The 12,800-nt window shown below is 45.0% G+C and overlaps 1 protein-coding gene across 1 annotated transcript in view; it reads left to right on the forward strand.

Annotated features, from left to right (window-relative positions):
* Positions 1-12,800, forward strand: part of LOC142574601 (Na(+)/citrate cotransporter-like) — a 39,870-nt gene that overhangs the window by 12,387 nt on the left and 14,683 nt on the right. The window contains exons 6-9 of the mRNA XM_075683646.1: positions 2,853-2,972; positions 6,878-6,967; positions 8,499-8,606; positions 12,062-12,245. Coding sequence (XP_075539761.1) covers positions 2,853-2,972; positions 6,878-6,967; positions 8,499-8,606; positions 12,062-12,245 — 502 coding nt within the window. The remainder of the gene's footprint in view (positions 1-2,852; positions 2,973-6,877; positions 6,968-8,498; positions 8,607-12,061; positions 12,246-12,800) is intronic.

Raw genomic sequence — 12,800 nt, forward strand, 5'->3', positions numbered from 1 at the left:
CACGCTGAAGCATTGTTCACAATGAACTCATTGTGAACAATCCGCACATTCCGTCGCGAAAGAGCCTTGCCTATTCAGATGTGACGCGAATGCTGTTGTACATTCTCGAATGTTTAAGCCGGCGCGCGAGATGATTTCCTAATGTACTGCGATGCGTCTATGAATCGCGGACTGGATCGACTTCCCGAGATCAGCTTTTCGATGACCGACGACCGCGCTCGCAGCTGTCGTTAGGCTGCGAGCATTTCTCATTCTTCTCAACAGAGCCGTTCACCTAGAAAAGAGTCGAATTCTTAACTCACGCTCTTGGCAGTGTTTGATTCTTCGCCTTCACTAGAACGTGGCAACATTCGAGCACCGTGACGTATATGATGAACACCGGCAAAAGCAGTTCCTTCCCGCTATTTCTGTTCTTTTTTTTTTTCGTCTTCTGGTGACCTCGAAAGCTCGTCTCGTGGCGATCCCGCGGAATCGCGTTACGTGCGCAGCTTACGGTGTATGTACGCCGTAAACCGTGTTCACTTCGCACTGAAAGATTACACCATTCATTGAGGTGTGGTCGGTGCAAGCTTCGAGAACGACCCACGCATAGTTTCGAGTTCAGAGTGCGACAAATGGCATTCTGAATATTGTCAAATTCCACCACGTTGTCGAGTTTGCCATCTTGTCAGCTCCGGTTGGCTCACGAGGCAGCTCACGGCCTTCCCGATTGGCTCAGAAACGTCGCCCTATAGTGAAACGTTCCTCTTTGCACTCTAGTATGCACTCTAGTATGCACTCCGTATGTTATAATTCTTAGGGAACCTTTAGGAATCACGTGCGAATGCCGCTTTAATTTATCCGTAGGAATCGTATTGAAAACGTACGAAACAATTGGAGCGCATAAAGGACGTTTCTGTACGGCTACGGCTGAATTTCTTTCAGTGACGATGACGAAGTTTGCGGCATTTAAGAGAAGAAATTATTAAAATCAGCCCACCGTAGGAAGCAGATATTTTACGTAGACCGCCATTGTGTTTAAATTCTTGAGGATTCCAAATTTTCAGGAAATTCAAGTGCCAATTTTACAACTCGATAATGAATAATGATATAACAATTGCGTTAATTGCACCTAATAATCAATCTTAAGAGGACAAAATTGATACAACATACACCGCTCTGAAGTATGCCATTAATTTGTGAGTAGGGCTTCAGCAAAACATGCGGAAACATTGCATCACCTTCGCGTAAGCTGAAATTTATATGTGAAATTTGTCCTCTTGATATGCTCTAACAGATGCATTTTGTAGTACTACGATATCTGTCTTTGATGCGCAGTCACGAATTTGTAAACTTAGTGCTTAATTTTGTTTTTTACTTACGAATATAAAACATTTTTTTTCATTGGAGATCCTAAATCAAAATTGTTCTTCATAGCGATGCTATCATTTAATTTTTTCTCACAAACTCAACACATTTCATTCAAATTCGCGCAGAGTTTGATTCATAAAAGCGTTTCTTCCTTCTACATGTATTCGAATATGGAAATTGAAGTTGGCTTCGAGCTACAAGCCCCAGTCGTTCACACGAACGAAAGGCGATTGCTCGTTTTTCAAATGGAGCATGCACGAAAGAATGCCATTGAATTATTAAGCTGCCTCTGAGAAAGTGACGAGGCTGGTATGATTCCTGGTTTAGTGATTTGCTTTGCCTGTCAGGTCAATTGCAATGCCTTGCATTGTATTGTCACCTTTGTTCATTCCTACGATGAAACCGCCTTGTCCGTTGCTTTAGTGCAGCGAACACCGCAGCGAATACCGCAGCGAACACCTATGTCTCTGCCTTATCGCTTCCTCGACGACGTTAGGAATTATTCGCGTGACGTCACCGTATGCCATTTTGTAGTCCCGCAACATATTCTTCTGTGCTGGTGGAGATAAGTGAATCCGCATAAAATTCAACTTTACACCGTGCTGGTTCTAGAACAATATTGCGGCTTAGACGCTGCCAGAGCGTACGCCCTGCAAACCTGGAGCCAAATTCGCAAAGCTTTTCGTTCGTGAGGGCTGTTTTTCGCTGGCTGATCGCCTTCGCTAATATGTCCTACATCACTATTGGCCGGCACGAACGCTTTTAGCGTAGGAACGTTTTGTGAATACGGAACCGGGTCTTTAAAAGCGACATCGTTTCACGCGTGAAACTCTCGAGACGACTGCGATCGCAGCGGGCAAGCAAGTCATCACGGATATTATACCCTTTCCTCTCTGACATTTATCAAGTATGTTCCTTATTACGCGAAGATAAGAAAAGTTCAGAAGTGCCAAATCGACATTTCTCTGGAAGGTTTTTGGAATCTTTCTCATTTTTTTCTAAATGACTATTGAAGCTGAGTAATGATTCTCGACCAAATGTGCTACTCTAGAATGTAAAAAAAAAGTGTTGTGACTTGTCAATTAGCAGCCGACAACGTGCATGCATTCAGTTGCGTCCTCCTATTCTCAGCCGCCATTGTTACTGACATTAACATTAATCTTTCCAGCTAGGCCAATTTTATTCGAGACGCCCTGTGCTGGAAACATATAAAACGTAATTCAGGGCTATTGAAATGTGTTCTGTGCTGCTAGCTTTGTCCCCAATGCAGTTTCATTGTTTTTGTTTTTTTTTCCTGCACAAGCTTCTTATTAAAAGATGTCTGACCTGAAAATAACCAGTGGAGAAGAGGTCAATTCGTCCCCGACAGCCGACAGCATAAGAATTGCACTGTGCTTTAGTTATTTTTTTTTTCTGATTGTGAGCGTCGCATACACGAGTGCGGATTCCTTCGAAACCAATCTATAACCAATCTATTTGTTTTCCCGCTTGCCCTCGTGCAGCCGCTTTCCCACAGCCAAGGAACCCTCGTTTGTGTCTTGGATGGCCTACAACGTTCCCATTATGCTGGTCCTGCTGCTCTTCTCGTGGATGTACATGCGGAGGCTGCTATACGACGCAATGTCAGTTTCGTTTCTTTGCAATTGATTGATTGATTGATAATAATAATAATATTTGGGGTTTTACGTGCCAAAACCACTTTCTGATTATGAGGCACGCCGTAGTGGAGGACTCCGGAAATTTTGACCACCTGGGGTTCTTTAACGTGCACCTAAATCTAAGCACACGGGTGTTTTCGCATTTCGCCCCCATCGAAATGCGGCCGCCGTGGCCGGGATTCGATCCCGCGACCTCGTGCTCAGCAGCCCAACACCATAGCCACTGAGCAACCACGGCGGGTTTGATTGATTGATTGATTGATTGATTGATTGATTGATTGATTGATTGATTGATTGATTGATTGATTGATTGATTGATTGATTGATTGATTGATTGCCGGTAGTCGAATGCGCGACATTGCACTCGAAAGCACAACGCCGTATCCAAAGAAACCACCACGATGGTTAAAACACAACCTCAACGTGACGTACAAAACACAACACCTTCACAATAAACAGTCGCAATAGAAACTGGTAGAAAAAACTTGAAAACGCCTACTGGTACGGTACACAACTGATATAACTTGCATAACGCAACACGAGCGCTTAAAGTATAATAAAAAAAATCCATAATAATCAAGGAAAATCTGCATTTTATACGTAACCTTTTTTAAAAAACGAACCACTGTGACAGACAACACTCTGCCTTGCCGGACACGTACTCCCGGTGGCATGGCTATCTGAGAAAGATTCCAATACGGCATTCCCATGCATACGACACCACGACAGCATCGGTTTTTTTTTTCCTTTATAGGTCTATATGCTCAGGCAAAGTGCAACTACCCCTTTCTGCTCCACACAATATAAGTTTCCAAAATGAAGATAAATATAAGCTGAACCATTACACCCTAAAAAAGGAGCCTCTGGCACTGTCTCTGTTCCTAGAGCGTGGTAAAATATTCATCAGAGCATGATTCTCCCTGAAACAACATTAATTTGAAACTATACTGACTCTCAATATTCCGACCGTCCTAAGTAGACTGCAATAGCATAATAATGGGCAGACGGGATGAGGAAAGTTTTAAGTGGAACATCAAAAAAAAAGCAGGTGAATTAGTTATGTAAAACGAAAGGTGGCCGACCCGAATTCCACCTGCTTGATGTAAATAACGAAAAAAATTGACAGTCACTTAAGTAGCCTTACGTGATTTGAATGCGAAAGCATCATGCCTTGTCCAAGTTATTACCTTAAATTAATGCTCCACCATAATCCACCTTAATTCGTTTTAATCCACTGTAATTCCACTGAATTCACTTTCTTTCTGCCTTAATTCAATTTTGGGAGTGGCTGAGGTCGGGTTTTTTGCCGTGGGGGCCACGGCGTCCGTCCGACACCGCGGCTGTTACCTGCGGAATTTCCAGTGCGAGCCGCAGTAGGTCAAGCGCCGGGAACGTGACGTCATCACCTGGGTTCTGGTACCATCGGATAATAGCAACGGATGCCGGATTTTCCACTTCATGGGGCATATAACGCTTTCGCATTATTAAAAATTATGGGGTTTTACGTGCCGAAACCACGATCCGATTATGAAGCACGCCGTAGTCGGGGACTCCGGAAATTTGGACCACTGGGGTCCTTTAACGTGCACCTAAATTTAAGTACACGGGTGTTTTCGCATTTCGCCCACACCGAAAGGTGGCCGCCGTGGCCGGGATTCGATCCCGCGACCTCGTGCTTAGCTGTCCAACACCATAGCTCCTAATCAACTAGTCTATCGCATTAATAATGTAACAAATGTATGTGCTGTTCAGTTTGTAACATGCCTAATCATTTCGTTATAACAGGGTATTACTGGCTCCCACGTGATTCAAGAAATCTAATTAGACCAACTTTATTTGCCCGTCTACCTTAAAAAGAGCTACAGATTAGAAAAGAAAGCGAAAGAAACAAAAATGCGGCGGAACCCAGCTGACGGTGTCTGTCGACGGTAATACGTTTAGCATTGGATCAATACGGCGACACAACGTATCGCAACCGTCTAGAAGAGTTATGTACGAGTCGTGTACTGCAGCGGGACGCCTCTCTCGCGCTTCCTTCTGGACACGCTGCGCCATCTGGTAGCACTGCCGAGAAATCTGCGCACGGCCTCCGAGACGAGAAGCGCGGCGCCAATAAACGCTGAGAATTGTTCCCTCGCTTGCCGCACACTCAGTGTCATGTACTCAGTGATCCGAGTTGGCGAGACGTTCATTGAAGTGCGGCACGAACCCGGTGCATTAATGGCGCAGCTCGCTAAAGCGTTGGCGTGAAAGGCGCTCATTGAAAAGAAACACTTGCCGAGTGCATTTGTGGCACAGCCGGCTAAAGCGTAGGGTTTCTGTGCTTGAGGAACCCTTGTGACGTGGGTTCGATTCTGCTGAGCGTCGGAGAAATATAAGTTACATTTCTTGTCGTCCTAGAGCGGCACAGTGGTGCATACCTAGCTGCCCAAGTTGCGTCAAAGGCGTTCATTGAAAACCCTACTGGCACATACCGAAGTTAGCATCGAGTAGTTTCATTAAAGACCAGCACGGAGCGAGTGGCACAAACCCTGTGCTCCAGAACTGCGTCAGAAAGTTTTTCTTTTTTTTTTTTTTTTAGAACAGCAATGCCTACCCAGCGCCCATATACAGTGACACATTCGCACACACTCAGGGTATGTGTGCGCACACACTCAGTATGTGCACATTCGCACACACTCGGAGATTCAAGTTGACCCAGTGGTTAATTTCCAAACCTTTTACCCGATCACAGCAGCCCGATGCGCTAACCATTCAAGCACGGACTAGCCAGTAGGTGGGAAAACGGTTAGATACAAACATACATAGATACAAACAAGCATGCATGCATATACACACAGATAACCCCCGGGAAGTGCCTATAATATTTTAATAATGCTAACGCATCAAATGAAGGAAGCTGGGCAACGCAATAGACGGCGCTAGTTAGTAGCTTAGGTCGTAAAACCGCCGCGCGACTGCCCGCTAGAAGTACATTTGCGTGTATTCGCGGGCTTCTTTCACGCTTGGAAGAGCACCTTTATGTAGAGCGTACTGAGCAACAAAAAGCTGTGTCGGGAGATTTTCATGTTGCTCTACAATCTGCTGATTGACACTTTTCACCTAATCATAATACTTGAAAAGTCGATTGACTATTTAAGACTAATAATGTATTACGCGCAATGCAACCACTTAATCTGAGTACCTCCATGCGACGGCAAATAATATTACCTTATTTCTGTCCAGCTATGTGCCATTTCCATATTTTTAAATCTCGGTGTGTCATAGTTGGGACACCCTAGTAAGGCACTGGACTTACAGTTGACTTTATTTATTTCAGTAAAACGTTGTCCTTAACAGACTAACACTACATCTTTAACGGCCAGTAGTTGCCGCACTCTACTACACCTTGTAGTGCCTGTAGTGCGCGTAGTGCCTGTCTATGAAGGTATAAGCTCCCTGCTTGTAACAAGGACGGCGTGCTCACACCTTTGTCAGGGTCAAACTTCTAGACGCGGAACGCTTCCAGAATTTCTTTCCTGTTGAGTCTTCTGTTTCCCAGTAATTGGCACGTTTCTAAATTGCGTTGTACAACCGCGTTGCTTCAAGCCTTCACGAAAACCTTCGTTGACTTGGAATGCTCGCAAAAGTTCGGTTATCACACGTTCATCAGCATGTGTAACATATGCTATTGGCCACGAATAACACAAAGACTTGGCCGTTAGCGCTTTGGTATGCTTTGGGTTGTGTCGTCCCTTCCTTATTTTTTTTTTTCTCTGTAACACGGAGCCCAAGACAAAGTGCGAAAGTGGGCTCGTCGATTCTGTTACAGAACGGTTATATGACCCGTCGCAGAAGTATCAAACAACCTGACGCGCGTTTTATTTTAGGGACGAAGGGTCGCGGACCTCCAACCCAGACACGGAGGAGGCAGTCATGAGGGAAGTGGCCAAGCGCTGCGACGAACTCGGCCACATCACGTAAGTTGAAACGATTGATCTTCCTTCCGAATGGCGGTGCATTTTCGTGCGGTAACAATGATGATAATGATGATGATGATGACGACGAGAACCACCAACAACAACTTGCTCTTCTTCTTCTACTACTTCTTCTTCTTCTTCTTTCTCTTCTTGTTCTTCTTCTTTCTCTTCTTCTTCTTTCTCTTCTTCTTCCTCTTCTTCTTTCTCTTTTCCTTCTTCTTCTTCTTCTTCTTCTTTCTCTTCTTCTTGTTCTTTTTCTTTTTCTTCTTCTTCTTCATTACGTCGCTACAGGCGGGGCAAGACTAGCAGGCAAGCTATGCAGTAACTGTTTTCAGGGCCTGATACGCACTGAAACTGCATTGAATTGAAACGACTGACTGTCAAAATTACGATGTGTTGCTCCTCCGTTAAGACGGCCGCAATCGCAAGAAAATGAGCAAACAGGATCGCAAAAGCTTTCGGTGAAACGAAAGAACAAAAAAAGAAAATGAACTATTCATCTAGAACAAAATGCGGACCACCTGAGGTACACTTGTTCCGGGCAAATAACTCAATCTTAACAAACACAAATCCATTGATGCGTTCCAAACATGCCGATTCATTTAGGGCATTATTTGCGCTGGAACTTCGGTGATTCTAAACTCGCGGCTGTCAAGATTTTGACGGATTACTGCTGTGTTAAGTAGACCGCGGCAGTGCGAAAATGTGCGAACAGGATGGCAGAAAAAGATTTAGGAAAAAAACAACAAGCAAATGGAACACATTGGAACGAAATGTGGTCCACGTAATGTCCACTTGTTCACATAAATAACGAAAAAGGAAAACTACCAAACGCCACTGTTGTGTTTGAAGCCTTGGGTTCAGGCTATTCACCTTGAAAAAAGTGCTCACAAACAATGACTGGTCATCGCCGTCTGGGCTCACTATCATATTTCGCAAGTTCTTTCGTCACCGCAGTGAAGTAATCCGAGAAGTATCCGGAAGTACCCGGCTCTTTAGTTTCACTTGGACAGCGCCTATACATGAAGTTCTTAACTGAGTTCTTAAACGGAGAAACGCGGAAAATTTTTAGAAGAAACAGCAATAGCAGGCGATTGCTCGTGTACGCCACTGCTGTTGAAGAGTATAAATGGCGTGGACAACATACACGCAATCTCGAGCCGTTCCGCGTAAGCTTCTATGAGTAAGAACATTCCTTGCAGATATGTTCTGCTTCGGTGAGGGAAATGTGTGGAACGAGTTTAGGATGTTCCACTTTCTTAGTCAAAATTATGTGAAACGGCATCAAGAGTTATATGTAGTATGCAGCGGCCAGGAGCATGGCCTTAGGAAGAGCCGACACTCAAAGATATTCGTTCCGCAGAAGTGCCACTTCGTAAGTGAGACATTACACTTCAGTGGAACCTGTATGGGACCAGATTAAGAGTGGGTTGATTCTACAGAGAGAGAGAGAGAGAGAGAGAGAGAGAGAGAGAGTAGTTCTAACGGCGTTTCCTCACTTATACTTCGCTCTTTTCTTTTTTCTCGACAGATTTTCCGAGTCGGTGGTCACGTTTCTTTTGACGCTGATGATCCTGCTCACCTTCACTCAGAAGCCGCACTTCATCCCCGGCTGGAGCGACGCCTTTGCCCACCACAAGTACGTGGTTTCTCGCGAAGCAACGGCCCACGCGTTATCGGTGGTGTCCAAATGCATGCCACGACGGCGCTTTCATGGAGCGACAAAATCGAATCTCGTAGGCTATGCTTTTGTGCGCTCCACGCCCCGGAAGCGGTTACCAGTGCTGAAACGCATCATGATCGCCATGTTAAAGACATAACTTGTTGAAGGATTGCTGATGCGACACTTCGAACCTTTTCTTTTTCCCTGTTTTCTTTTATCTTTATTTTTCCTCCGTTAAGTGAATCAGCGCGGCTACTCGGCATGGCCTACGATTTCAGGCGGCGCCGGGGACGCACTGAAAATCCCGGAGGAAATAGTCTGGCTTGCGCCACATCCGCTAACTACTAGACGCACTCTTCTGAAGAGCTGATATTAAAGGCTGTAAGGAGAAATAGACAATTAACAGCCTTGCAACTTGGCCCCGATTGCATCGATCCTACACAAATACTACTCATAGATATATAAGCAATTAAGCCTAAGTGGAATTTAATTGCAAATAGCTCGGAATGTCTATAGAAATGTAATTTAGCAGTACAGATAGTAGTCGTTAATTGTCCTTACAATTATTTGAAAATTTTTATTCCACACGCCGCAGATTACCTCGATCATACAACGCACGGGACGCCTATGCGCTCAGCCGCGCGGCCAGCCATGCGTAGCCATGCACAGCCGCCAGGCTTGAGGAGATGTGTGCTCGCCTCCCCTTAGCGTGAGCTAGATCACGTGACCTCTATAGTATCGGTAAATTGCACTTCTGAAATTTCCGCAACAGCTACGCGAGATGCCCTTCATTTTATCAATGTCCTCTAGGAATTCCTAGATTTTCTTTGAGGTAAATGTACAGGGCATTCTAAAAGAGCCGTAGACTCAGATTCGAATATCTTCACAATAGTTTGTGTGCATACAACAGCGGTCCAAACAGGGCCAAATACTTTGAAATCAGTGACGTCACGCTGACGTACCCGGGTTGTCTTGGGCGCGATACTCAAAAGTGGAAACATTTGACAGTCGTTCTCGGTGCCAGTTATGAACAGTTAGGTTTCCGGCAGATGAATGCAGATAGCATTGAGTAAATACTACAGCAGTGGGAAAAAAAGTTGTGCTGCGCTTTAATGACCCTTTAGGGAGACACTCGAGGCAAAAATGTAGTTCATATAAGTTGTCGAATTAGTTTCCTGAAAGAAATATGGCCGGTTTCGATTTAAGGGCGATGCACTGAAAGTGATAGAAGGTGGCGGTTACGCTCTGGTGTAAGGCTAGGGCTGAAGGCAAGCTCCGGATCGATCCACACAGTCTTTCAGCAGTACTTCCCAAATCGCAGTGTGCGTAGTCACAGCTACGTTGGATTCGGACGAATAAGGCAACCAGCGGCGTCAGCTCTAACAATGTTTATTGCTGCGAACAATAAGTAAAACTTGCAGAGGAAAGGTCCCCTCTGCCATAGGTAATAAATAGGCTTCCCTTGTTACGCGCGATAGTCAGGCAACGAGCTCACTGACGGGTAGCGGCAGGTATCCGTTATGTCGTTGGTCAGAGTCTAGGTCGAGGCGCCAGAGAGAGTAACCCCCGGTGAAACTTTTTTTGTACAGGATCCTGAATATTTAAATTATGGGGTTTTACGTGCCAAAACCACTTTCTCATTATGAGGCACGCCGTAGTGGAGGACTCCGGAAATTTCGACCACCTGGGGTTCTTTAACGTGCACCTAAACCTAAGTACACGGGTGTTTTCGCATTTCGCCCCCGTCGAAATGCGGCCGCCGTGGCCGGGATTCGATCCCGCGACCTCGGGCTCAGCAGCCCAAAACCATAGCCACTGAGCAACCACGGCGGGTGTCCTGAATATTTGGCTGCGCGCGTTCAAAAAATGATTTTGCCCTCAGCACTGCACTGCTCTTGCTCAAGTTTTGCAGAACGATCGCATTTTGTTTTCGACTTCGTTTAGTATAACACATGACACGGTTAGTCGTCTGTTATTCAAGAAAATGGCGTCTGAAAAGCCGGCTCTGGCACAGAATTGCGTCGCCGCCTGCCGACAGCAGCAGGAAGGAGCTGCTTCTTAGACGAAACGACATATTGAAATAGGGCGCTTATGCGGCAGCAGCTCCTTCCTGCTGCTGCCGGCAGGCGGCGGCGCAAGTCTGTGCCAGGGCCGGCTTTTCAGACGCCATTTTTCCCGTAGGCAAAATTAGTTTCTCATCTTTGTCTTAAATAACAGGCAAATAATTGTGCCAAGTGTTATACTAAACGAAGTCGACGACAAAATGCGATCGTTCTGCAAAATTTAAGCGAGAACAGTGCAGCGGTGAACGCAAAATCTTTCTTTTTTTTTTATTTTGAACGCGCGCAGCCATATATTCAGGCAAAATCGTGCAAAATCGTGTTTACAGCAAATATAGACTAGCATTTCACCTGTCTCTGCTTTTTGTTATTAATACGCATTAAAATATCTATATCTATATTGTTAAGTCGCCCGTGCCTGTAACAACCCCGACTATATATATTCGATTTTTTTCGCTATTGCACTAATCGTAATTTGCTTATTTCGACTGCAGACCAATTAATGTTCGCAGTCTCTGAATCCAAGTGCTTCTGGAAGATGCACCTTCCCGCAACGGTCTTTGCTGGGTGAACATCTTGGCAATAAATCACAGTGTGCCGAGTCCTCTCCGGATTTTTGCGGCAGCAAACATGCCTCATCCTGTTGCAAAAATTTGCTGCGGTATATTTTTTGACCTCAGGCAACCAGCTCGGGCCTCAGATAGCCAGCTACTGCCCCTTGTGTTACCGTAGAGTTTCCCCTTCCCGATATATATTTTGCCGTGCTTGTAAATCTTCATGGAACTTATCGTTCTATCCTTTGCGTCAAATTTACCGTCTCCATTTCGCTCCCTTTCTTTATGACTCCGAGTTGTATACTTCTACTTCCACTTACCCTGTACTTGGCTGCCAACTATCCTGACCTTTTCCTCCATTCCTTGTCCACACTTTTGAGGTAAACGTATTTCTGTACTTTTGTTATCATTTTCTTTTAAGTCGTGGTCTTGTGTCTGGACTCAGTCACCTTTATGTATTTATCGTCACCATGCCGAATTCCGCAGAAATAATTTGCCATACCCACTGTTCCTACACTTCGAGTTCGCCTGGCCCTGCAATCGGCTAGCATCCTGTTCACATGGTAGAGCTACCGAACCGGAAAGTCGTTGGTCTTGGGTTCGATGGCCGGACCAGGACAAAGTTTTTTTTTTTTTCTCCAACTGCTAGGCCTTCTTTCTGATAATCTCGTATGGATTTTCTTTGTAGCTTCTTGCTACACTTGGGTGGATGGCATTTTTTTTCTTTCATGACACTTCCTCCATCTTTGCAGATTTTACGGAATCGATTTGCCAGAAACTAGGTGCGATGGAAGCCCCTGAATTTCTTGGTGCGCAGGATGATCAAGTCGTCGGTGCCCATGGTGGTGGTGATGACCATGCTGTTCGTGATCCCCAGGGAGAGCAACGTGTTGGGACAAAGCGAGCAGGGCATCATCAACTGGGACGAGGTGTCCAACCACGTGAATTGGGGCACAATCTTGCTCATCTGCGGCGGCATGACCATCGCTGACGCTTCCACGGTATATGTATACTGGGGCAGTGCCGTATACTTAATTCGAGCCGATGCACTCGATGATACCGAGCCGATTTTCGCTTTCTTATTTCGATTTCGCTTCGTGTTATTAACGCACTACATATTTTACAGGTAGTTTTATTACACATTCGAAGGTTCCCACGTTAAAAACGGCCTGGGGAGAACTCCGAAGATATTGTCAAATGAGCTGATGTCAAGCAAGCCTTTCTGTCTGTGCCTGAGGCGCACGTGTACCTGGGCCCTTGTAAATGGCCGTTGTGTTTCACACGTGTGGAAGAGTTGACCTTGTTTCTCTTTTTTTTTTAGCACATACAGTATCGTCTATTTTCTTATGATAATGAGCGTAGATCTCTAACTAGCATTTAGCTAAAGATCTATTAGTGTGCCAGTATCACTTTTTGAAAGCCAGTTAAATATACGAATCGAATAGTGCCACAACCGAATGGAATTGAATCGAATATTGAATATTCTTTAATATAGTTCTAGAATAATGCACCGGCTTTTTCATCTTTATTATGAAACAATGTTGGCATTCATGAAG

Source organism: Dermacentor variabilis, chromosome 3 (genome assembly GCF_050947875.1).
Source record: "Dermacentor variabilis isolate Ectoservices chromosome 3, ASM5094787v1, whole genome shotgun sequence".
Taxonomy (NCBI): Eukaryota; Metazoa; Arthropoda; class Arachnida; order Ixodida; family Ixodidae; genus Dermacentor; species Dermacentor variabilis.